Source organism: Solanum tuberosum, unplaced genomic scaffold (assembly GCF_000226075.1).
Source record: "Solanum tuberosum cultivar DM 1-3 516 R44 unplaced genomic scaffold, SolTub_3.0 scf00096, whole genome shotgun sequence".
Classification (NCBI taxonomy): Eukaryota; Viridiplantae; Streptophyta; class Magnoliopsida; order Solanales; family Solanaceae; genus Solanum; species Solanum tuberosum.
In genome coordinates, this window is record NW_006239025.1 from 829,375 (window position 1) to 854,596 (window position 25,222).

The following is a 25,222-nucleotide window of genomic DNA, read 5'->3' on the forward strand; positions in this document are numbered from 1 at the left end:
TTAGAAATTTTTTTGCAAAACCAAAACTTTTTTCAGTTAACAAATAATGAGATGAGGCTTTTCCAAATTGGAAATGGCATAGATGAGTCTTTTCTCAAAGTTCGATGACATATTTGAGCCTTTTTCCAGAATTTAATATGATGAGCTTGTATGTTTTCTTATATTCTATTAAATTGCATAGATAATACCCTAACGTGTCGCTTGATTTTGAATTATAGAAGAGTTAACTCTGACCAAAAATCAGCACAAGCTTATACAATATTTAGCTGAGAGTTTTAGGAGATCTTATCACTAATTAGTATAGTATTTGCTTGCTCCTTTTTATTTTCTTAATATCTGCATATAATTTTATGCATGATAACATATGAAATATTCGCAATACATGGATAAAACAAACCTTCACTATTCCTTCATAAGGAGTAGTGAGATGGTTTTATTTTGTTTAAAAATAAATGGCTACATGAGACGAGCTTAAATGGAGATTCACGATCTCATGAAGTTTCATATAGCCGATCCAACTTGTTTAGGACTGAGATATTGTGGTTAAAATTCAAGTAACCTAGACCTATTGCAAAGCATAAGGTGCTAAAATTGAAAGATTGGAACTGAGACTAATTGCAAAAAGGATTTGGTAAATGAAGAAAGGTACTCTTTTACAGCATAATTTTATTCAAGAAGCTACTAAACAGAGAGGGGAATAATTATTCATCCATTTTATGGGGTAACTAAACTAGAAGTTGCAAAAAAAATGTACTTAAGGATACATGATTCTTAATGTATACTTTAGGATGGGCAAATACTTTACCAACCATTAAAACAAAAACATAGTAACAGATTTAACCAGTATTCTGCATTCCAGCAGCAATACCTTTCATGGTCAAGATGAGTGTGTCTTCCAAGCCGGGAGCATACTCGCTTTCTGGATTCAGGCTCACGAGTTCAGCAGCAGGTTTCGATTCTATGTATTCCTTGGTAATGTGAGGCCTTAGAGTGACGTTGTAGGTTGGATCACGAATCCTCTTTAGTGTGTAAGCTTGGCATACATTTAAAGTAGTGATATAGGAATCACGCAGCCTGAGTCGTTGTTTTAAGCAGGGGTCTCCCTCTAGAAGTTCCTTGTGTCCAGCAACCTATACAAAAGAAACATAAAGAACAAGGATATCATGCGATCAAACATGATGAGTAACAACGTATGCCAAGTGCAAGAACTTGGTCAAGAGTAATTTACCTGAAGCAGGAGGCTCTTAGTCTCCTCATAATCGGACCTCAAAAGCTCACCGAAGGACCACAAATCTTCAGAAACCAGAAGCTTGTCGTACAAAGCAGCAATGCCGGGGTCTCCCTTGGCAAACACCATCTCAATCAAATCAGCAGTAACTCTAAAGAATGGCCATTTTTTGTGCATGTCCTGCAGCATATTGAGGTTTTTTTTATCCTTGTTAAGTGCATACTTAAATGCTGCCCCAAAGCCAAGCCAGACTGGCAGATGAAACCTAGTCTGGGTCCATGCAAAGATCCATGGAATAGCTCTAAGTGTTTCTATGCCTCCACTTGGTTTACGCTTTGATGGACGGCTACCAATGTTCATCCGACCATACTCCAGCTCGGGTGTTGCCTGCAATTGTGATCCAAAATAAAAAATAACTTATTAAAGTTGTAGAAATATTTGTTACATTCTGGTAACACCTTTTGTTAGAGAAGTAATATAATGCATTTTTCTAGCACACTGACCAGGCGGAAGTACTCGACAAATCGGGGTTCCTTGAATACTATTGACCTATACTTCTCTGTAGCAATGACAGAAATTTCATCCAGAAGTGCACGCCATTCTGGCTTTGGGGGGAAAGGTGGATACATTCCATGTTCTAGGGTGGCAGAAGTGAAACGCTGGAGTGTCCTAAAACACAAGTGTTCCTCCCCAAATGATTGCTCAATAACCTCACCTTGAACTGTTACACGAAGAGATCCCTGAATTGTATCAGGTGGCTGAGATAATATAGCAAGATGGCTGGGACCACCTCCTCTTCCAACTGTACCACCTCTGCCATGGAACATAATTAGCTTCACGCCATATTGTTTGGAAACTTTTATAAGCTCCTCTTGAGCCTTATATAGCTGCCATGCTGCCGACAGCCTACCAGCATCCTTTCCAGAGTCTGAGTAGCCAATCATGACTTCTTGCTTCCCATTAATGCGGTTTTTGTACCACTCAATAGAAAAGAGACGTGCAATAGCAGCAGGAGCAGCCTCCAGATCATCCAATTTCTCAAAAAGTGGAACTACCCGTAAAGGTTGCTTCACGTGGCATTCACGCTGTAAAAGCTCAACAGCAAGCACATCAGATGGTGCAGTGGCCATTGAGATGATGTATGCCCCAAAGCAGTCTGATGGAAGTTCTGATATGACATGGAATGTATTCAAAACATCAGCAATTTCTTCAGTTTTTGGTAGATCAGGTCCAAATAGAGGTCGCTTGCCGCTGAGTTCAGAGAGAAGCCACTCTTGTCTACATTCCTCAGACCACTCTCGATATGAACCAATTTCCAAGTGCTGGGTAATGGCATCAAGGACATCAGTGTGGCGATCCGACTCTTGTCTTATGTCAAGTCTCACAAGTGAGAGTCCAAAGGTGGAAACTTGTCGTAGAAAATCCAGAAGGCTTCCGTCAGCAATTGGTCGATCCCCACAAGCACAAAGAGATCTGTAGCAGAGCTCAAGAGGTTCCAAGAACTACACAAAATGTGCAACCACTTTACTAACTTATTTATTCAGGCAAAAGAATCAGTTTGTGGGGCAGAAAATCGAAATACATGCAATTCTGACAGAATACAAATGTGCATGCCAATGATCACACAACAACAAAGAGACGTGGCATATTCACTTCTCTAGTCCCTTAATCAGGAATAACATGTCAAGTTGAACAAAGAATAACAATGCTGCTTAATTTTAGATGCTCCACATTTACAAACAAGGCATGGGAAACAAAGAAGAAGAAAGATAACAAAATAACGAAGTGTTTCACAAGAGTAGTGGAGTGGACCCATCATCCACTGAAAACCATTAGGCACTGGGCCACTGGCCCTTAGGGATTTCTCTGTTATGAAAAAATACTAACAATAATGTAGTGTTGCACACCTGCTCGATGTTAGTATATGTTGCCTCCTCAGGAATTTCAGAGAACCCATTGGATAACAGCTGGCGAGTACGCTCACGTGTATGATATAGTTTATCTCTCACATCACCAATAATTACACGATACGGTTCACTTGGTGGAACTTGTTTCCAGAATTCTACATCAAAAGTAAATTTTGAAGGTCAAGAGTTATGCAATTGCTCTGTTCAGCAGAGGTACAGAGAAAAATTCATGCAGCTTCTGAAGACTGACTAAAGCACCAGATGCTAAAAATCTTTTCTATTGAAAATCATAGACAACAGCGTGCATTTTTCTCACTTGAAATGGAGAACATGCAAAAGGTTACCTTAAATCAGTACTCCGAGCAGTGCTATCAAATTTATATGGAACAAGCAAGTTATTTTAATTAGCATTCATGCTAGTTACCTATGTAGTGTTTTTCGTCTCTCTTTAATGAACGGTGTTGTTCATCTGCCCGATCACGAAGCTCGTCATTGCAACGCCACATAGATAACTGAAATAACATTCTAGTTAGAATCATCTATAGGGTGTAGAAAATGATGGCAACTTTTCAAAATAGACAACAAAGAAAGTTATGAAGCATTGTAAATTACCTCAAACATTAGATCATCTATCTGAGAATAGTACAAATTCGCTGCCATCATTCGAGCCAATAAGCAAACATCTCTAGTGACCTCAGGAGTGACTCTTGGATTACCTGCATTTAGTGGCAGACATATCCTGAGTGACTGATGAAAGAAGTATTTACATGATCTTCTATCAAAAAAATCTATGAAGCAATATCTTTAGAAGATATCTTGAGAGAAGAGCTTTCCTTCTGTCCGATGCCCTTCAAAATGTATCATGATTCAAATATCAAAGGTTTTATGTTCTATACTGCCAATTAAAGTAACTGAAAACAACATTGTTAAGAGGAGAGAAAATGTACCATCACGGTCGCCACCCATCCAAGATGAGAACTGGATGAGAGGAGCATTATAAGGAATTCGTTCATTAATCCCAATGTTTTTAAGAGCTGTGTCTACACGTCGTAGAAACCTCAGAACACCGTTCCAAATTGTTTCATGGAAGTAACTCATTCCAGCTCTCATTTCATCTTGTGGTGTTGGAGGAGTCCTTCTGATTTCATCAGTGCGGAAAGCAGCTTGAATCTGCAGAGGTGGTAAGCAGGATGCATTGTGAGAAGAGAACATATCCGTCTTACAGAAACATTATAATTCACAGTGTTGGTAAGCAGGATGCATCCTGTATAGATACACAGATATCATCCGTATTCTGGAGAAAAGACAAAAATGGCCTACATTCTAATCAAAGACAAGGAATCCTTGTATTCATATAAAGGCCATCTCATTTCTCAAACCTAAAGTTCTATAGAATTATTTTGTTTGGAGATGAAATTTGACTTCCTAACAACTGAAACGACAGATTGGTTGCTATGTTTTTAGTCGAAGTGACGTCTCTCTGTTGGGAATAGACCAAATAAGGGGTGAGAGACGAAGACAACTTGATAGGAGATTAAAGCACCCATATATTTGTTCTAAGAGCTGGACAGTCTACAGAAAACATCAAAATTTGAAGAAGAAAAATGATATTTATATCACATGCAGCCAGAAAGTGCACACCGATACTTACCTCCCTCTGTAAAGCTTCATCCAGCTCCTCTTTATCGTCGGGTGTAATGTCTTTAGCATACAACTGAGCCAAGCAATTGCGGATCCTAAACAGTAGAAAAGTCAGCACTAAAGAAGTAAAACAACTGAACAAAAAGCGAAAAAGAAGACTTACATGAGTTATGAATAATACGATAGAAATAATAAATAAACAAAATTCAAACTTGTAAATAAAAGTGTAGCAAAAGATGCGAATTTCTGAAGTGTAAAATCTAAAGACCAGACCTTGCATGCTTCTGAAGCAAAGATCTCCGGGTAGCTTGAGTCGGATGAGCAGTAAAGACCAAATCCACTGTCTGATTCTTCAGAGCTTCAAAAACTTCTCGAGGAGACTTCTTCAAGTCCACTACAAGTCTCTTGAGTGTTTCTTCAATGTCGGATTCAGTCATCAAGTTGCTCTCATCTGAAAAGTCGCCCTTTTTCGACTTTTCCCTCCCACTATTGGCAATCTGAACCTCCTCAGCCAAGTTGGCCATGTTAAGCATGTGAGAAATAGATTTAGCAACAACAATTGAATCCCCTGGATCCAAACTTGTCAACACACTGCCAAGCTCCTCCAGCTTCTTCTTATCACGCGTGTTTTCATACTCAGCAGAAAGCTCATAACATTCTTGGACCTAATATCACATCAACAAAATCCAGCATTATCAAAGGCGAAAGAGTAAAAAAGTTCTAAAGTCTGTCGGGGCTTTAAGCAGAAATGGAGAAAAAAAATACAAATATGCATGTGTCGTCCAAGACAAATAAATATAAGAATTTATTTTAAACATATGAACAAAGAAATTGGATTTCGCTCATTGGCAAGGAAAAATAAATATGCCTTAAGAGCCTTGACATGACACTAAAGCGCTTACTAATCTTAGAGAGGCAAAACGCTCAACATGTTTTTGCGCCTCGCTTCAGGGATTAATCACGTTTTAAGCGCACCTTTGACAATACTAAGAAAATCTACTATAAAACTCGATCAGTTTTTCTCAGTATATCCCAATGAAGTAACAATTAACTCAAGCTACAGTTAGTGAACTTCTTCTAATCCTAAGATACTTCATGATTCTTTCAAAAGAAAGAATTCACAATCACTATTGAAGACACAAAATCTTCAACTGAGACTATAGTAATATTTTTTTTAAACTTCTTTTTATAACCATCGTATCCAAACCAGTCTGCGCCAAACCAGTCTGCGCACACCTCGACTAATTCCACAGAATACCTGTCACCTCCCACCATTTCATTCACCACTACGTCACACCACCCTCCCACCACTTCATTCACCACTACGTCACACATAATACTATAACACATAAAAATCAAATCTTTAGCTAAAACACAGTTAAAAAAAGATTGATTTTTTAAAATGCATATACATACTGTTTCTTTGATACCCTCTCCATGCAAATCCTCAAGAATATCAAGAAAACGGTCCAAAAGCAAAGCATCATACTCAACAAGCTTATCATCTTCAGACACCTTAGTAGGTACCAAAAGCCTCAACTGTGCATCTATAGATGCCAATTTCTCCAAATTACGAGTAGCCATCAACCCCTTTAAACTCCAACTACAAAATCAAGATCCTGCAAAAAAAAGAAAAAGTGGGACATAACATAAAGATCATAACTTTTTAATACAAATTACTCTACAGTATCTTGATAATGACCCCATCAAAACAGAATTTTTTAAGAAAAAGGGATTTTAAGGGGTCCACATGAAACGGAAAAAAAATCAAATTTTGAGCATATGGCAATGGAAAAAAGAGTATTATAAATAATGGGGTACCTGAATCTTGATATATTTCAGAATCCAGATGATGAAGAAAGGAAAAAAAGAAGTTTTTTTCCAGTAAGAAAAACAAAAATCAATTTTTTTTTACATAGAACAATGATTTGGGTTTTTCTTATTTGTTTTAAGGGATGTGTGATCTAAAGAGACAGAATTGGTTCACTATAAAACAGAGTGGAACTCTTTCACTCTACTTTGTCTACTAATCTCTCACTTTTTCATTATTCATCTTTATATTATATGGTGTTGTATTATATAGATGGGCTTATATTAAATCCTTATTCACTTACATAATTTTAGTTCTCAACAAATATTTTCTATTCAATTTTACTTGCCTGATTTTAAACTTTGGATGAGGATGACTCTTAAAAAATAATGATGGACGTGTATATATTATCATAATAAGTATATTAATTGATGTTTAGTATTAAATCTTGAAAAGTAATTTAAAGAATAAATAATTAATTATGAGGTAATGAAGAAAAAAATTTGATTTTCCCTTTATATATTAAAGGTGATAATTAAAGACGTAAACACACTTTTTTAGAATATATAAGTAAGCAAAAAGTAATATAACAACCGAAGTGCAAATTCAATATCATTACATATTAGTTAGTCTATAATCTTTAATTAATTTGGAAAATAATTTGAAATTTGTAAAACACTAAGGTAAATCAGAAAAAATAGTTATATTTTATATGCATTAAATAATTTATTTTTAATATAGTAGATAAATAAAAGTAAACAATGGACTAAGTATATGAACTGATTGTAAATTTTGCTAGTTTCACGCCTTCACTCAAGAGAATGGTAAAAAAAAAAATTGGTTAACTGTCCTGCATATACCAATATGAGATGTGTAAGGAAGAAATTTTGGGCACATGTTTGGTAAAATAATTTGAGATTTAAATTTTATGAATTTAAATTTAAACATGTCTTGTATAGTACAAATATTTTGGGTGCATTTTTTCAAAATTTTCAAAATAAGAAAAATAACTTCTTCCTTTGAAAAAGAAATTTAATAAGTGTTTTTTTCCGTAGAAATAATTTTTTTTTAACTAAATAGTAAACACACCCTAAATACTTGCACTTATTTTGGTTAAATTCTTATACATAATTTTAATCCGAATTAAAATATTAAATCTAAATGAACCCATAACTTATCCTCGCTACGGCATCCTCTATTGGCCTCATTTTTAAAGGCATTGAGCCGCCCCTATAGGGAATAATGTTGAGATCTCAAACCATCTCACCACAATCATTTTCAGGAGTTTGAACTCTGGATCTTTGAATGTCGGAATCTCGTACCATCTCACCACAATCCATATATTGGTTACTGCTAGAGGAGGAGCTAGGTAGGAATAAAGAGTTTATTTAAATTATCCGTTCGACAAAAAATTACACTATTTATACATAATTAAACTTTTATATATATTTATATATATTATAGATTAAATCTCCTTTTGACTTCTTCTTATGCTTACTTCTCTATATTACGAAATCCGTAATAAAAATTCTGACTCCGATAATCATTATTGGTTTCTTATCTTAACATAACATTGCCAAATCACCAAGAAAAAAAATTAGGTTTTCAATAGAATACAAAGTTTAAGCCAAGGAAAAACACTTTTAATTAAAGAACTGTTGTATGACCAAAACAGAAACTGATTGTTTACTAATGTTCTAAAGTTCTATAAAAGCACAAGTGACAACTCCAACAACCTCACTTTTTAAATTCATAGACAACGTGCGTGATCCAAACACCTGTTCTAGTGTTTAGATTACGTGTCTCTATTTTTTTTAAAAATGATTTTATATATATATATATAAATAGACAAGACACGTGGTCAAGTTAATAGCAAACACGTAGAAGGTCGAGTGTGCAATAGTCATGAAACACCGAAGGAAGCAAGTATATCTACTATGTTGAATATTTATAATATATAGAGGTATTAAATTGAACAGACTTAGGTGTTCGTGAAAGAACATAAATATTATGAAAAGTCATATGTTCATGAAAGAACATGATCCTTATGAAAAGTTATATGTTTATGAAAGAACATGTCTCTTATGAAAAGTCATATGTTGAAAGAACATGACTCTTGTGAAGAGTCATCTCTAACATTCTATAAATATAAAGAATCTCTATAAGTAGTCTAAGAAAAATCTGCATGTATAAACAAAAGGCTTTGTTGTATTATGAAGGGTTTTGTTTGTATTTTCTCCAGTATATATACGGTCAATATCACTTTTAAAAAAGTGATTAAATACACACATATTTCCTACTATTTTTTCTAACATATTCTACCTCGAAGCAGTGTCGGATCCATGATTTGATGATCGTGTGTGCTCAAATCCTTTAACTTGAAGTTGTTAGTCAAAAAAAATTCTTTAGCTTCTAATATTTTTATAGTTTAGTTAGTAAATAAAATACAAAAATAGAAAAAATAAAAATTAAGCAAAGAGTCGACAGTGAAAATGTATAAAAAGAAAAGTTAAAAAAAAAAAAAACAATGAAGGAGTTGAGTTAGCTTTTTTCAACAAAAATATAAGCTATTATAGGGATTCGGACCCTCAACTAGAGACACCAATGACCTTAGAATTCTACTCCTGAACCAAAGTACCTACAAGACATAGGTGCTTGTGAGATGTTTATATCCATTTTCAGTATTTTTTTTATATATATTCACAAAATTTTTATCGGGATCAATGGGTGCTCGAGCATTCGAAAGTCTCTACGTGGACTTACGTGGGTCCATCCCTTCTTGAAGGAGTGAACCGGATTAAGACTCGAACACTTAAGAGGAAAATGTTAGTTTCTTTTCTTGAGCTAACCTCCTCAATCACGTATTCACATTTTTATATGCTATTAAAAGAAGTCAGTCTGTGCAATACGTAATCATGAACCCAAAATTCTTAGAATTTCAATATGCTTGTTGAAGTGTTCCATACTTTAGTTGGAAGTATTTTGTCCATAAACTTTTTCCGTGTTAAAAGATTAACAAAATATTAATAATGATCAAAGATAACTAAAGCAAAATAGTGGAAAAGACATGAACCATTAGTTTTTTAAAAGCATTGGCAAGTGATATTTGACATGATAAGTTAAATGAACTATTTGCAATAATTGATGATTTATTTGAACATGTTATCAAATATTTCAATCTGTCCAACGATAATTGTCCACTATTGACTTGACACACTCTTTAAGAAACTATAAATAGAAGGATAATTTTACTATATCACCCTTGGAATATAATTATAAATACAATGTCTTGAAAAATATAATAGGAAAATGACTATAATTAATGATAGGGATAAATTAGGAACTAAGTGTAAAATTATCCATGAATTTCATAAAATGAACAAGTATTGTTGGACATCTATTTTTAGTACAATGAACACGTATTGTTGGACAGAGGGAGTATCAACTTATCATTCGTCCTTGAAGATAAAAAAGTTAGGCACACGAAGCGCTTACCTCTAATATTCCTTTTGTTTCAATTTTTGTAACATTATTTAAATTTTGAGACTCAGATAGTTTAAGTTTAATCGAGAATCTAGATATATTATCTTCAAGACTTTTGAAAACTATGTAAAAAGTATTACTCCATAAATCACAATAATTGACAATTGAATCTATTTAAAAGACATACAATATTACGGTTAAAAATAAATTTATTTGACTTTCTAAATTCAAAAGGTATTACATAAATTAAATTGAGACAAAACAAATATTATTTTACTAGCAATGTAGGCAAGGGAATTGAATCTTAAGCTTAAAACCTTTAAAATAAACAAAATAATGCAAAAATACATTTAAATTTGTTTATTGCAATGGTGGTTGATTTGATGGGAAATTGAACTATATATACCATAAGTTTCAGATCCGCATTAACCGGCACAATATCTTATAAAAAGCCAATAAATATTATCCATTTGATAATTATGGTAAATATAAATAAAAATTATAGTACTATATGTATTTTCACTCTTTTAATTTGTATTTTTTCCAGTCCATATTATATGTTTTTTTTTTCAATTTAGGTTCACACTTTTTTTTCTCTCTAATCTTCTTTTCCTTTAGTTGGCTCCGTCTTTTTGGTTTTATTTTGTTTTCTTTTTTCCTCTTAATTTCCTTTTCCCTTTTTGTTTAATTTATCTTCTTCTTTTTGTCCCTTTCTGTATTTATTTAAAGATAAAAACAAAATACAAAGATAAAATATTGGCTAATTTTTTCAAAATTTAATAAAAATACACGACAAACAAAATAATTAGACTACGACAAGAAATAATTAAGAAAAATACTAAAGTCAGTACTAGTTTGATTGATGAGAAACGCGACAGAGTTAATGATATAGTTGGAGGTAGATCCTAGAGTCTAAAAGGTTTAAATTGAACAAGACTAATGTATAAGTGATGACTGAAATCAAGATTAATGCTCCATCAAAAGTTATTGAGTTCATCGAAACCCATATTTCGTATTGCAACTCTGCCCCTGATTGATTTGAGTCTGAATAAACTCTTATTACATTACAAGACACCTCTCACAAAATACCAAATTATAGTTTGTGCAAAATAAGTGGAGCACCAAACTGAGGCTGCATGGTTACTATGGCTTTAGGAGCATGTGTGTAGGATGGAGACAATTCAAAAGAGAAGCTTTGTAGGATCATACACAGAGCCATCTTTGCCTCTAACATTGCAAAATTTTGTCCAATGCATATTCTAGGACCCCATGAAAATGGAAAATATGTAACTTGACCCTTTGTTGCACTTGATAGGCCTTCTCTAAATCTCTCTGGATTGAACTTGTTTGCATCTTCACCCCATACTTCTTCATCATGATGCAATAAAATCACTGGCAAAGAGACTAGTACACCAGCTGGTAGAGACAATTCTCCTAATACAATGTCTTCATTAACCTGTCGGTTAAGTGTTATTAACGGGGGATATAGCCGTAATGACTCGTACAAGATCATTGTTACCTGCAAAAAAATGCTTCTCCGTCAGGTATATCTTAGCATGAATAACATTACGATCACCGTTCACTAGAGTACTAAAGTCGTGTCCTTTGCGTGATGTCTTGTCTAATCACCTCTAACAAGTACTTCTTCGGTTTACCTATAGTACCCCTCGTTAAATCCACACCCGTCAACCCCTCATAACTCCTTATCGGGGCATGTGCACACCTCCTCTTCACATGTCCACACCATGTCAGCCTCACCTCCCTCATCTTGTCCACCCCACGACTATTGACAGAAATTCACACGTGCTTGGAAACCCATCCCCCATCTTTAATTAGGAAATCATGGCATCTTCTAGTCCACAATCAAACGTTAGTATCACAAAGCTCCAATCTTTTCACATTTATATAATCAAGCAATAGCAATAACAATGAGAGAAGGAACTCGTGGCACATGAACTGAACCAAAAAAAAAAAAAAACAGAATACTCACAACTTTTAGATGATTTAATCCATCAAAATCTGGTTTCCGACTCCCAAACACTTGCAAGACTTCTTCTCTGGCCTGTGTCTGCCAATCTTGATTCCTACTCAACAACACAAGAGTCCACACGAGCAAGACTGATGTAGTTTCTTGGCCAGCAAAATAGAATAACTTGCATTCTTCGATGACTTCTTCGATGCTCATTCCAAAATCCTTGTTTCCGTGCTGTTCAATTTCTTTAAAATTTGATTCAAGCAATATGCCTAACAGATCCTCATTATCGGCATTCCCTGCTTTCATTGCCTTCATTCTTTTATCGATAATACCTTTAACTGAGGTCCGAACTTCGTTTTTTATTTCCTTCATTCTTCTGTTCCTCTTTGTTGGCAAAAATCTTAGAAATTATATTATAAGACAGAAAACCAAAATGCATTAGATAAGAAAGTTGAAGTGAAAGCTATGTGCATCTCCTAATGAACTCTGTAGTTTGTAATAGAGCAGTAGAGCACTTTGGCTCAATGTTGTTCGGATTCTCCAAGAAAAGTTGCTGCACATCTGCACCCATGTCGGATCCTCCAAAAATGCACTAATTTTGGAGGATCCAACTAGCAACCGTCATCATTTTTGAAGAGTCTGAACAACATAGCTTTGACTACAGTTTTCCGATTCCTAGGAAAATTAATTTACCTCCGTCCTGGGACATAAACTTCGCGTACAGCGTCTATAAAATTCTGAGCTTGTTCCTTTTGAAGTTCAAAAATCTTTCTACCTTCTTCATAACTACTTCCAAAAGCTGTCCGAGAGATTACATCACAAGTTAATTGCTGAAGGTGAGGCCATACATCTATCTCATGAGAGCTGCCAACTGGAATAGCATCTTCTAATTTTCCCAGCATTTCAGTACAGCACAAGTGAAAAGCTGGGAGCATATGCTGTTCGACAAATGTCGATGACACAACACTTAAACAGAATTAGGAGTACAGATATAGTGATACCATCACCATCTAGTTAGATAAAAAGAAAGAGTTCAAATAACAATTAAGGTGAAACACAGTCAGGAATATTACAAATCTCTTTATAATAAAAAGAGATCCATTCAGCCGTAATACATCTAAGACATTATTCCACCAATGTAATCCTCTCTGCATAACTCAAGCCTATGAACGTATGCAGAAGAGTCTTGAAAAATGATCTAGACAAGATTCAACATTTTTGAACCATAAAATAGGAAGCAGAAATCACTCGAAATAGTTATATGTGGTATACATGCAAGTCCAGACTGAAAAATAAGGCAAGTCAAAGCAGAAAAAAATCTTTAGCTGGAACAGTAGCCAGAGAAGCAAGAGCGGGCATTTTATCGTTTAGTGGATAAAGAATCTACAACATTGAATGATGATGCAGACTAGATTTGACACTGAAGAACCATAAGACCCTTCTATACTTGTCTAAATCAAGTTAAATAACAGGATTTACTTGCAATAGTCATATGCAGAATACATAAAAAAAATTGAAGGAGGGCGCGGAAGAAAAGCAACCTTAAGCTTCTCTAGATGGAAAGCGGGATTGATAATTTTTCTATGTTTGGCCCATTTATCTTCTTCATAGGTTGCTAGTCCTTGTACCAATAATGCTGCAAATGGATTTCCACCAGGCTTTTGATACAAATAGGTTTTCGAGAGTACTTCCTTAATAAGCTTAGGGTCCATGATTATTACTTGTGGTTTTGGACCCAACCATATAAAACATTTTTTCCCTGCAAGCATATGTCTCAGGATTAACTACTAGTACAAATCATTCTCAATATAATCAGCTTCATTAATCACAATCATTGTTTGATTCACTTTAAGAACCAAACATGTGTATATCCTTTTGATAATAGGCGTGTGGCGGTAAGACTCAAACCAGAACTTCTGTAAAGATATGACATCTGAGCCTAACTCAACTGCAAAAGCTAGCTCATGAGAAGAGGATTATCCAAGCCCATAGCCATATAAGCAGACCACCAGTCCAATCTCCAACCGATGTGGGACTTTGACCTATCCTAACCCCCCCTATCACGCCTAGGCCCAACTATAGTGTGGACCGACGTCCAAACGGGGATGAACATGGCTCTGATACTACAATGTGCAAAGATATAACACTGGACTTATCTCAACCAAAAGCTAACTCATGAGAAGAGGATTGCTCAAGTCCATATTAGTAGACTTTGACCCACCGTAACAACCTCTACCTATTCGTATATCAAATTATGATTGACCAACTCATCTAAAAGTTTAAAATATTAAAGAAAGCACACTTATTATATAAAATTGTCTTCTTACTTCTTCTTTAACGTACAAAACTTTAGACCATGATCTAACATTTTCTTATAAGATTTCAGTTTTCTCAAAAGTATCTAAAGTCAATGTATTGCAGAAGAAACAAAAAGATGGTCATTTACTAAACAACTATTCCACAAAAAGACTTTTTCTCTTTAACATACTCGGTGTAATTCTACAAGTGCGGTCTAGAGAAAATAGAGCAATAAGCAAAGTAGATACCATATTTCTTGATGGTTTCAAGAAAGAAAGGCACCAATCTTGGAGCTATATCATCAGACAAATTCATAGGCTTTGAAGTAGCTTCCCTAATCATTCCAATAAAATCATTCAAATCCCCATACAATATTTTGTAAGAATTCCCATTTAACCCTTGTTTCCTCAACAAATTCTCCAACTTCTTTGGATTGAACCAAACCCAATTTAGTACTTTCCACAGACACACAAACAGAGCAATTGCTATGGCAAAACAACATACTGTTACTAATATTTGAATTTTGTCCATTTTGTTTGAGTTGAATTTCTGTGTCACTATGAATTACCCTATTTATATCTACTATGGTCTATGTCTGTGGGAATTAACGAACGACGTCGTCATCAATGATGAGCAAAGGTAAATATCTTGAGGTGTTTTCGTAATTATCCAAGACACCATGAGTGGCTCTGATTTAATATTAATTTTTTACCATTTTCATTAATTTTTACTTGTCATTATTAATTGGTGTATACACTCACGACATATTCTGTAAGGTATAAAATATTTTAAATTTTATAACATAGAATCACTCGACTTTTAAATTTCCTCTTACAAACTCACAGGATAAAATTTCATAAGATTTCTCAATTATGAACTTTTCTCTACAAAAGTCATTCAACTTTAAATTTAAACTCAAAAGTCACTCTAATATACCTTCCAAAGCTACTTAACCTATTTAATTGTTTTTTCACTAAAATCTGGTGACATAAAATTTTTATTTAAGAAACCAAAATTTTAAAAATAAAAAAAATATTGTGTTCAAGTATATGTAGTGGTTTCATTGGCCAAAAAGGCCGGCTGTGCTTACTGCTTACTAGCATGCCACATGTTTTTATTGTGACCTAAAGGACAATTACTTTTTCCACAAATACTTTAGCTTATGTTTTGTTTGTAGAATATCCCAAGGGCTCTTTCTAAATTTGTCACAACAATAAGCTTCTCATTGGTTCTTGAGCTGAACTAATTTGCAACATGATATTAATCAACTATTTATATTTATTTAGTGGATTTTTTAATACAGACACAAGGTCTAAACAAGAGTTATTGAGTCTGTCTGAACAACAACATATCCAGTATAGTCTTACAAGTGAGGTCTGGAGAGGGTGGGGTGTACGCACATCTCACGAAATATTAAATTATAGTTTGTGGAAAATAAGAGGAGCACCATACTGAGGCTGAATGGTAAGTATGGGTTGAGGAGCATGGGTGTAGGATGGAGACAATTCAAAAGAGAAGCTTTGTAGGATCATAGACACAGCCATCCTAGCCTCTAACATGGCAAAATTTTGTCCAATGCATATTCTTGGACCCCATGAAAATGGAAAATATGTGACTTGACCCTTTGTTGCGCTTGCTATTCCTTCTCTAAATCTCTCTGGATTGAACTTGTTTGCATCTTCACCCCATATATCTTTATCATGATGCAATAAACTATCTGGCAATGAGACTAGCACACCAGCTGGTAGAGACAATTCTCCTAATACAATGTCTTCAGTCACCTCTCGGTTATGTGTTATTAATGGGGAATATAGCCTTAATGACTCGTACAAGATCATCGTTACCTGCAAAAAAATGGCTTCTCCTTCAGTTATATCGTAGCATGAACGACCATCGTTCACTGGAGTACTCCACTAGCTTGTAACCAACATAGAGAGAAGTTCTGGAAATGAGATCAATCCCGTTGTTAAAGAGATGGTCACACAATTCAACATAGTTTCAGACCGAGCAGAAATCCTGAGTTCAATTAGTCTCACCCCATGATTACAAAAGCAACATACTTACATACCCAATGTATTCCCACAAGTGAGTTTGGGGAGGGTAGAGTGTACGCTACCCCTACCTCGTGGAGATAGAAAGGTTTTTTCCGAAAAAATCTCGGCTCAAGTAACATATAATACAACAGTTTAAAAGAAGACAATACAGAGGTAGAATAAGGCATAGCAAATGAGACAAAGCAAATAGTAGAGAAAGCGTAACTGATAAGTGAAGCTCAAGAAACAACATGTATTAGCAGTAACTGAAGAACAAGAAACTACGCAAATAATGCTAGTACTATCTTCCCACCAAGCCTCCCTGCAGAGGAGCGAGACAATCCTCAACTACCTTCTACCCTTCCACACTAATTCACGACCTCCATATCCTCGATAAGTTGAAGTTTGTGCTATGTCCTATCTAATCACCTCTCCCAAATACTTCTTCTGCCTACCTCTACCCCTCGTTAAACCCACCTCTGTCAACTCCTCACACCTCTTTAATGGAGCATGTGCACATGGCCAAACCATCTCAGTCTCACCTCCCTCATCTTGTCCACCTCACGATTATCAAAAGAAATTCACACGTGCTTGGATAAAGCCCATCCCCCCTCTTTAATTAGGAAATCACGGCATCTTCTAGTCCACAATCAAGCATTAGTATCACAAAGCTTCAATCTTTTCAAATTTATGTCATAAAGCAATAGCAATAACAATGAGAGAAGGAACTCATGTCACATGAACTGAACCAACAAAACCAGAATACTCACAACTTTAAGATGATTTAATCCATCAAAATCTGGTTTCCGACTCCCAAACACTTGCAAGACTTCTTCTCTGGCCTGTGTCTGCCAATCTTGATACCTACTCAACAACACCAGAGTCCACACGAGCAAGACTGATGTAGTTTCTTGGCCAGCAAGATAGAATAACTTGCATTCTTCGATGACTTCTTCGATGCTCATTCCAAAATTCTTGTTTCCATGTTGTTCAATTTCTTTAAAATTTGATTCAAGCAATATGCCTAACAGATCCTCATTATCGGCATCCCCTGCTTTCATTGCCTTCATTCTTTTATCGATAATACCTTTAATTGAGGTCCGAACCTCGTTTTTTATTTCCTTCATTCTTCTGCTCCTCTTTGTTGGCAAAAATCTTAGAAATTGTATTATAAAACAGAAAACCAAAATGCATTAGATAAGAAAATGAAGTGAAAGCTATGTGCATCTCCTAATGAACTTTGGTTCTATGTTGTTCGGACTCTCCAAAATAGTTCCTGTACCCATGTGAGGCCATACATCTATCATTTTTTAAGAGTCCAAACAACATAGCTTTGGCTACAATTTTCCGATTCTCAGGCAAATTAATTTACCTCCATCCTGGGATATTAACTGAGCGTGCAGCGTCAATATAATGCTTAGCTTGTTCCCTTTGAAGTTCAAAAATCTTTCTACCTTTTTCGTAACTACTTCCAAAAGCTGTACGAGAGATTACATCACAAGTTAATTGCTGAAGGTGAGGCCATACATCTATCTCACAAGAGCCTTCAACTGTAACAGCGTCTTCCCATTTGCTCAACATCTCACTACAGCTCAAGTGAAAAGCTGGAAGCATATGCTGTTCGAGAAAATGATGTAAGGGAACAAATGTCAATGACACAACACTTAAACAGAATTAGGAATACAGATATAGTGATACCATCACCATCTAGATTAATAAAAAGAAAGAGCGTTCAAATAACAATTAAGGTGAAACACGGTCAGCAATATTACAAATCTCTTTATTATAAAAAAGATCCATTGTGTTGTAATATATCTTAAGACATTATTACACCAATGTAATACTCTCTGAATAAAGGAAGAGAAACATAGACTGAATGCCCCGTCCAAGTCTATGAACTTACGTAGAAGAATCTTGACAAATGATGAATTTACTCGAAAATAGTCATACGCAGAATACAGTTAAGTTTAGATTGAAAGATAAGGATGTCAAATCAAAGGAGATAGAAAGACTTCGAGGGAGCAGTAGCCAAAGAAGCAAGAGCCAGCATTTTATCCATTGTGGACTAAAAAATGTGAACATAATAATTTCTGGTTGACTAATCACAAAGTTGAAGGAGGAAAGGCGAAGAAACGTATGACAAACCTTTAGCTTCTCTAGATGGAAAGCGGGATTAGTAATTTTTCTATGTTTGGCCCATTTGTCTTCCTCATAGGTTGATACTCCTTTTACCAATAATTCTGCAAATTGATTTCCATGAGGCTTTTGATACAAATAGTTTTTCGAGAATACTTCCTTTATAAGCTCCGGGTCCATGATCAGTACTTGTGGTTTTGGACCCAACCAAATAAAAGATTTTTTCCCTGCAAGCATATGTATTAAGGACAAGTTTAATTTGGATTATGTTAAGCTTATATTATCATTAATCACAATCATTGTTTGATTCACGTGTATATTCTTTTTGATAATAGGTGTGTGGCCGTCAAACTCAATCCAAGACCTCAGTAACGATATAATATCTGAGTCTAAGTCAATCCAAAAAGCTAGTTCATGAGAGGAAGATTACTCAAGTCCATATAAACAAACCACCAGTCCATTCCCCAACCAATGTGGGACTTTGACCCACTAGACACTGTAACAACCTCTACCTACTCGTACACCATGTTGTGAGTGACGACCAACCCATCTAAAAGCTTAAGGTATTATAGAAAGCACACTTTTTATTTACTTAAAACATATCTTCAACTCTTGAACAAATACATCCCCTCCTCTACCTAAGAAGCATCTTTGAGTACACTCCATACATGTTTTGCTTATAAATTACCTAATCTTACTGACAAAACATAAAATTGACTTCTAACGTTTGCATCAACGTACAAAACTTTAGAGCATGATCTAACGTTTACTTATAAGATCTTTGGTTTTCTCAAAAGAACCTAATATTACTAAACAACTATTCCACAAATGGACTTATTTTTCTTTTAACATACTCTGTGTAATCCTACAAGTGGGGTTTGGACGAGAGCATGCACAAACCTTACCCCTCCCTTGGGGTAGAGGGATTGTTTCTGATAGACCTCGAGTTAACAAAAAGCATATCAAAGCAGATACTGAGGAAAGCATGACAAATCATTCTCGAAATAAACCAAAAAAAAAAGACATTTAGTACATACCATATTTCTTGATGGTTTCAAGAAAGAAAGGCACCAATCTTGAAGTTATATCATCAGACAAATTCATGGGCTTTGAATTAGCTTCCTTAATCATCCCAGAAAGATCTTTCATGTCTCCATACAATAATCTGTATGAATTACCTTTTAGCCCTTGTTTCCTCAACAATTTCTCCAACTTCTTTGGTCTGAACCAAACCCAATTCAGTACTTTCCATAGACACACAAACAGAGTAATTGTTATGGCACAACAACATGCTGTAACTAATATTTGAATTTTTTCCATTTTGTTTGAGTTAAATTTCTGTGACCCTATTACTTATTTATATCTGTGGGCAAATATCTGAGGGTTTTTTAGTAATTATATATCCTAAGATAACAAGAATGGCTTGGATTTTCTTTTACTTTCTAATTACTCATTTCACGTTTACTTGTCCACTTTGCAATCCCCTTCTCCACATTTTTTTGTGTGTTTTAACCCAGGACGTTAAGAAGATGGTCCCATGTCTAATCAAACTAGTCCTTTAATGCAAAAGTTGTTGAGTAAAAAAAATACGAATGAGAAGGATCAAATGTATCCCTACATGAGGAATTTTAGTAGCTTAGTTGATTGACTATTTGAACTCACACCTCGTTGGTGAGGGTTCGATTCCCCACGTTATAATCTCCTCCCCATTTCCTCTACCCCAATTATATATATATATATATATATATATACCCCTACATGAATTATTTCTTTTAATTAAAAAAAATTAAAATAATTTTTTTCACTCACATTAGAAGAAAATGGTATATATGAGTCATTTATATAATAGTAGAAATATATGTGAGTCACTTTTATAACGAAAAAATATATGTGAGTCACTTTTATAACGAAAATTATATCAATTCTAAATGACAAAGATGAAAATAGATCAGATCTTTTTTCCTTATTTATTTAAAGTTTATATTGGTCAATGAGTATAAGAATATATATATGAGCCAATTTTATAATAAATGTTATATCATCTCTAAATAGCAAATATGAGACATATATCAAGCCTTTTCCCCTAGAAATAAAAAAGTGGTCAATTTAGTCTGAAATCTTAATTCTAACAAAATTTTCAAAACAAATTATTAAGTTTAACACTTTTTTCCATGCCATTCATGAAACAATTATCTTTAATGGATTTCCTGATATATTTATATATAAATTTATTGGATTTCTTGATAGAAATACAAGATTTAAACAAGAGTTACTGAATTCGTCCAAACATTCTACGAGTGGAGTTTGTGAGCATAAGGTTTAAGTAGATCTTACCTATTCTTGTGAGGTAGAAAGGTTATTTCTTAACCCGTATCTAAAGTTGTAACTCCACCCCTGAACCGAGTTTGAATAAACTTTATTATATTACAAGATAGCTCTCACAAAATATCAAATTATAGTTTGTGGAAAATAAGTGGAGCACCATACTGAGGCTGCATGGTAAGTATGGATTGAGGAGCATGTGTGTAGGATGGAGACAATTCAAAAGAGAAGCTTTGTAGGATCATACATAAAGCCATCTTTGCCTCTAACATGGCAAAATTTTGTCCAATGCATATTCTTGGACCCCAAGCAAATGGAAAATATGTGACTTGACCCTTTGTTGCACTTGATATTCCTTCTCTAAATCTCTCTGGATTGAACTTGTTTACATCTTCACCCCATACTTCTTCTTCACGATGCAATAAAATCACTGGCAAAGAGACTAGTACACCAGCTGGTAGAGACAATTCTCCTAGTGTGATGTCTTCATTAACCCGTCGGGTAAGTGCTGTTATCGGGGGATATAGCCGTAATGACTCGTACAAGATCATCGTTACCTGCAAAAAGAAATGCTCCTCCATCAGTTACATCAAAGCATGAGTAAGATCAGACCTGTAAAAATGTCATCAGTTTTGTGTCCGATCCTTCAAAAATAGTGCATTTTTTAAGGATCCGACACGGGTGCGGCAACATTTTTGGAGAGTCCAAGCAACTTAGAATGTGACCCCCTTTGTGGGGAGGCACCCCTTATCCCGAAGTTACAAGGCTTCTTTGTCAACATAAGATAATTCCTTTAGGTGGAGTACTAGCTTGTATAGCCACCACAGAGATAAGTTTTGGAAATAAGATCATCCGATAATTCTCTAATAGCTTAAACGTATAGATTAGGTGATTATACATATCAACATGGTAACAGAGCAAGCAGAAGTACTGAGTTCAAGTTTCACCCCACCGATAATCAAAAGAATTTACACGTGTTTGTAGAGTAGTTCCCCCCTTCCTAAGGAAATCATGGCATCTTCTAGTCCAGTATCAAAGCTCCAGTCTTTTAAAATTCAAGTACTCAAGCAATACAATACAATGAAACCAAATACACCCATGCCACACATATTGAACCAACCAACGAGAATACTTACAACTTTTAGATGATTTAATCCATCAAAATCTGGTTTCCGACACCCAAACACTTGCAAGACTTCTTCTCTGGCCCGTGCCTGCCAATCTTGATACCTGCTTAACAACACCAGAGTCCATAGGAGCCAGACTGATGTAGTTTCTGCGCCAGCAAGATAGAATAGCTTGCATTTTTCAATGACATCTTCGATGCTCATTCCAAAGTCCTTGTTTCTCTGCTGTTCAATTTCTTTAAAATTTGATTCCAGCAATATGCCCAATAGATCCTCATTATCCGCATCCCCATCTTTCATTGCCTTCAATCTTTTATCGATAATACCTCTAATTGAGGACCACACATCTTTTTTTATTTCCTTCATTCTTCTGTTCCTCCTTGTTGGCAAAAATCTTTCACAAAAGAGAAAACCAAAATGCATTCACAAAACTCAGAACCTTAAATGAACTTTATAGTTTGTAGTAGAGAAATAAGTTACCTCCATCCTGGGATATAAACTGAGCGTATAGCTGCGAGAACATGCTGAGCTTGTTCCTTTTGAAGTTCAAACATCTTTCTACCTTCTTCGTAACTACTGCCAAAAGCTGTCCGAGAGATTACATCACAACTCAATTGCTGCAGGTGAGGCCATACATCTATCTCATGAGAGCCTTCAACTGGAACAACATCTTCCCATTTGCTCAGCATCTCACTGCAGCTCAAGTAAAAAGCTGGAAACATATGCTGTTCAAGAAAATGGTGAATGAGGAATGATGTCAATGACACTAACACTTGAACAGAATAAGGAATACATATATTGGTACCATCGATCACCATCTAGTATGGTTGAATCAAAAGAAAGATATTTCGTATAACAACTAAGGTGAAGCAACGTCAGGAATAAACAGATCCATTTGACCGTAAATACATCTTAGAAATTATTCCACCGAACATAGTCCTCTTTGGATGCGGGAATACAACATGGACTAAATGCGTAGCCTAGCCAAGGAACTTGCTCAAAAAGAGTCCTGACAAATGATGATCTAGACAATATTTGACTTCCTTGAACCATAATACCGCTCTCTCATTGTCTAACTCAAGCTAGGTAGCAGAAATATCTCAATATAGTCAGTCATATGTGGAATACGTGCAAGTTCAGATTGAAAATATAAAGAAGGATAGTCAAAGCAGAAAGAAATTTTTAGCCGGAACATTAGCCAGATAAGCAAGAGCTAGAACATTGAATGATGATTCAGACGAGATCTGTCACTAAAGAACCATAAGATCCTTCTATGCTTCTCTAACTCAAATCAGACAGCAGAAATTACTAGAACTAGTCATATGTAGGATACATTTCAGCTTAGATTGAACGATAAGGAACGCAAACCAAGGGAGATAACAACACTTAGCCAGAGCAATAGCGAGAGAAGCAAGAACTGCGAACATAACAATTTCGACCAATCACGAAGTTGAAGGAGGAAAAGGGGAAGGAAAGTAATGACAAACCTTTAACTTCTCTAGATGGAACGCGGGATTGATGATTTTTCTATGTTTCGCCCATTTGTCTTTCTCATAGCTTACTAGTCCTCGTACCAATAAGGCGCCTAATGGATTTACACCAGGCTTTTGATACACATAGATTTTGGAGAATACTTCCTTTATAAGCTCAAGGTTCATGATAAATACTTGTGGTCTTGGACCCATCCATATAAAAGATTTTTTCCCTGCAATAAAACATTTGTACAACCGAAGAGAACGAAATGAACAGAGTGATCTTTAGAAGATAAACAAATCAGGAGAACAGGTTCATTACAACTTCATCGAATTCAAAGAAAGTCAAAACAAACTACATACAACAAGCAAAAGTTTCCTACCAGAAAAGGTGATTTCAATACAAGGAAATGAATGAGGGATTTGTGAATGGATTTGAGTTATATACACACACAATCAGCAGGTGTTGTGATCGTGCTTCATATATCTTCTCCTTTGAGCCGAGGGTCTATCGGAAACAACCTCTCTATCCTGCAAAGGCATTTGCTTACATTTTACCCTCTCCTCATAAGTCACTTGTGGGACTACACTGAGTATGTTGTAGTACATATAATTAACAAGTGAGCCCTTACCATCACTCCGAGCATGTGGATATCAACAGACACAAGGATTTAATCAACTGAATTGAATTGATTCCACCAAAACAAAACTCACTTGATTGATTCATGTACAAATACCTACCAAATCAATATAAAATTCAAAGTGTAAAAGTTGGTGCATTTTAATTTTACAATAACAAATTAGTTACCTTATTTTAGGTCAAATTTGGGTGGGTCATAATGGGTTAAAACAACAATCGGGTGAACACCCAATCCAACCCAAATTTGGTTGGGTCAAAATGGGTTATATAACGGGTCAAGACCCAACTCAACCCAATTTTTCCTAAGCTTAATTGTTTTACTTGGTCTTTTAAAAGATTTTAGCACCTATTAAATTTTTTTTTTCTTTATTATGATTTATGGCTATATAAAATTATCAAATTGAAAAAATAATTTAAAAATATTTAGACAAGATTTCTCATAGGCCAATTCAGTTACATATCAACCCAAACTTTTAGTGGGTTAAAATGGGTTGGGTTGAACTCGTGAATGGGCGGGTCAATAACCCGTCCAAACTTAAACGGGTTGGTTTTGATTTTGCTACCCCTAATATTTGTTTTCTACCAGTTACTAATATTTACCAGGAAATTTGCTTGTAATTGCAAAATATGTTACTTGATTGCAGGGCCGACTCAACAACATTGGGGGCCTAAAGCGAAATTTAAGAGAGGGGCCCTATTTCATCATATGTACTTTTATTTAAAATATACTTTTCTAGCTATTTCAAATGCAAAGTCATTAAGTATTGTTTTATAATCAATTTATTTTAATAATTTCTTTTCAAATGATAATATAGCTAATTCATTCAATATATCTTGAGACATTGTTGATCTTAAAGAAGATTTAATCAATTTTAATTTCGAACGATGAAAGATTTGGTTGAGGCAATGGTTATGAACTGTTAACACAATGTGTATTTGGAAAAGAATCAAATCTTTTATTTGATTGAGTATTTTCATTACATCATTATCTTCTACTTGTATTGTTTATCTTTAACACTTTTACTTCAAAAAATAAATCTAAACCATCAATTCAGAATAACTAGTATGTGTTAAAGAAAGTTCAAGGTTAAGACAATATTTTTAAAAAAAATTCATCATCTAGTAATCTCAATATTTTACCACTAAATAA

At 34.9% G+C, this 25,222-nt stretch overlaps 4 protein-coding genes across 4 annotated transcripts in view; all 4 read right to left on the bottom strand.

Moving 5' to 3' along the window:
• Positions 1-681: 681 nt before the first annotated feature.
• On the bottom strand, positions 682-6,392 carry LOC102605963 (phosphoenolpyruvate carboxylase-like). Its single transcript, XM_015309156.1, has 10 exons — positions 6,193-6,392; positions 5,050-5,441; positions 4,787-4,871; positions 4,083-4,305; positions 3,748-3,851; positions 3,560-3,647; positions 3,136-3,290; positions 1,732-2,730; positions 1,229-1,615; positions 682-1,130 (listed from the first exon to the last, which is right to left on the bottom strand). Exons 1-10 carry the CDS (start codon positions 6,358-6,360, stop codon positions 837-839), a joined length of 2,895 nt encoding a protein of 964 aa, XP_015164642.1. The 5' UTR covers positions 6,361-6,392; the 3' UTR covers positions 682-836.
• A 4,511-nt stretch (positions 6,393-10,903) lies between these two features.
• On the bottom strand, positions 10,904-14,962 carry LOC102578981 (cytochrome P450 CYP72A219-like). Its single transcript, XM_006348240.2, has 5 exons — positions 14,591-14,962; positions 13,586-13,803; positions 12,738-12,982; positions 12,060-12,444; positions 10,904-11,588 (listed from the first exon to the last, which is right to left on the bottom strand). Exons 1-5 carry the CDS (start codon positions 14,871-14,873, stop codon positions 11,163-11,165), a joined length of 1,557 nt encoding a protein of 518 aa, XP_006348302.1. The 5' UTR covers positions 14,874-14,962; the 3' UTR covers positions 10,904-11,162.
• A 675-nt stretch (positions 14,963-15,637) lies between these two features.
• On the bottom strand, positions 15,638-19,879 carry LOC102578644 (cytochrome P450 CYP72A219-like). The gene is made up of 5 exons (XM_015309157.1): positions 19,549-19,879; positions 18,521-18,738; positions 17,748-17,992; positions 17,146-17,530; positions 15,638-16,186 (listed from the first exon to the last, which is right to left on the bottom strand). The coding sequence occupies exons 1-5, from the start codon at positions 19,829-19,831 to the stop codon at positions 15,761-15,763; spliced, it is 1,557 nt and encodes a 518-aa protein (XP_015164643.1). The 5' UTR covers positions 19,832-19,879; the 3' UTR covers positions 15,638-15,760.
• Positions 19,880-20,915: 1,036 nt separating this feature from the next.
• Positions 20,916-25,222, bottom strand: part of LOC102578317 (cytochrome P450 CYP72A219-like) — a 28,556-nt gene continuing 24,249 nt past the window's right edge. The window contains exons 3-6 of the mRNA XM_006348238.2: positions 23,448-23,665; positions 22,441-22,685; positions 21,970-22,354; positions 20,916-21,390 (exon numbers count right to left, since the gene is read on the bottom strand). Of these exons, the coding sequence (XP_006348300.2) occupies positions 20,965-21,390; positions 21,970-22,354; positions 22,441-22,685; positions 23,448-23,665 (1,274 nt within the window). The 3' untranslated portion in view covers positions 20,916-20,964. The remainder of the gene's footprint in view (positions 21,391-21,969; positions 22,355-22,440; positions 22,686-23,447; positions 23,666-25,222) is intronic.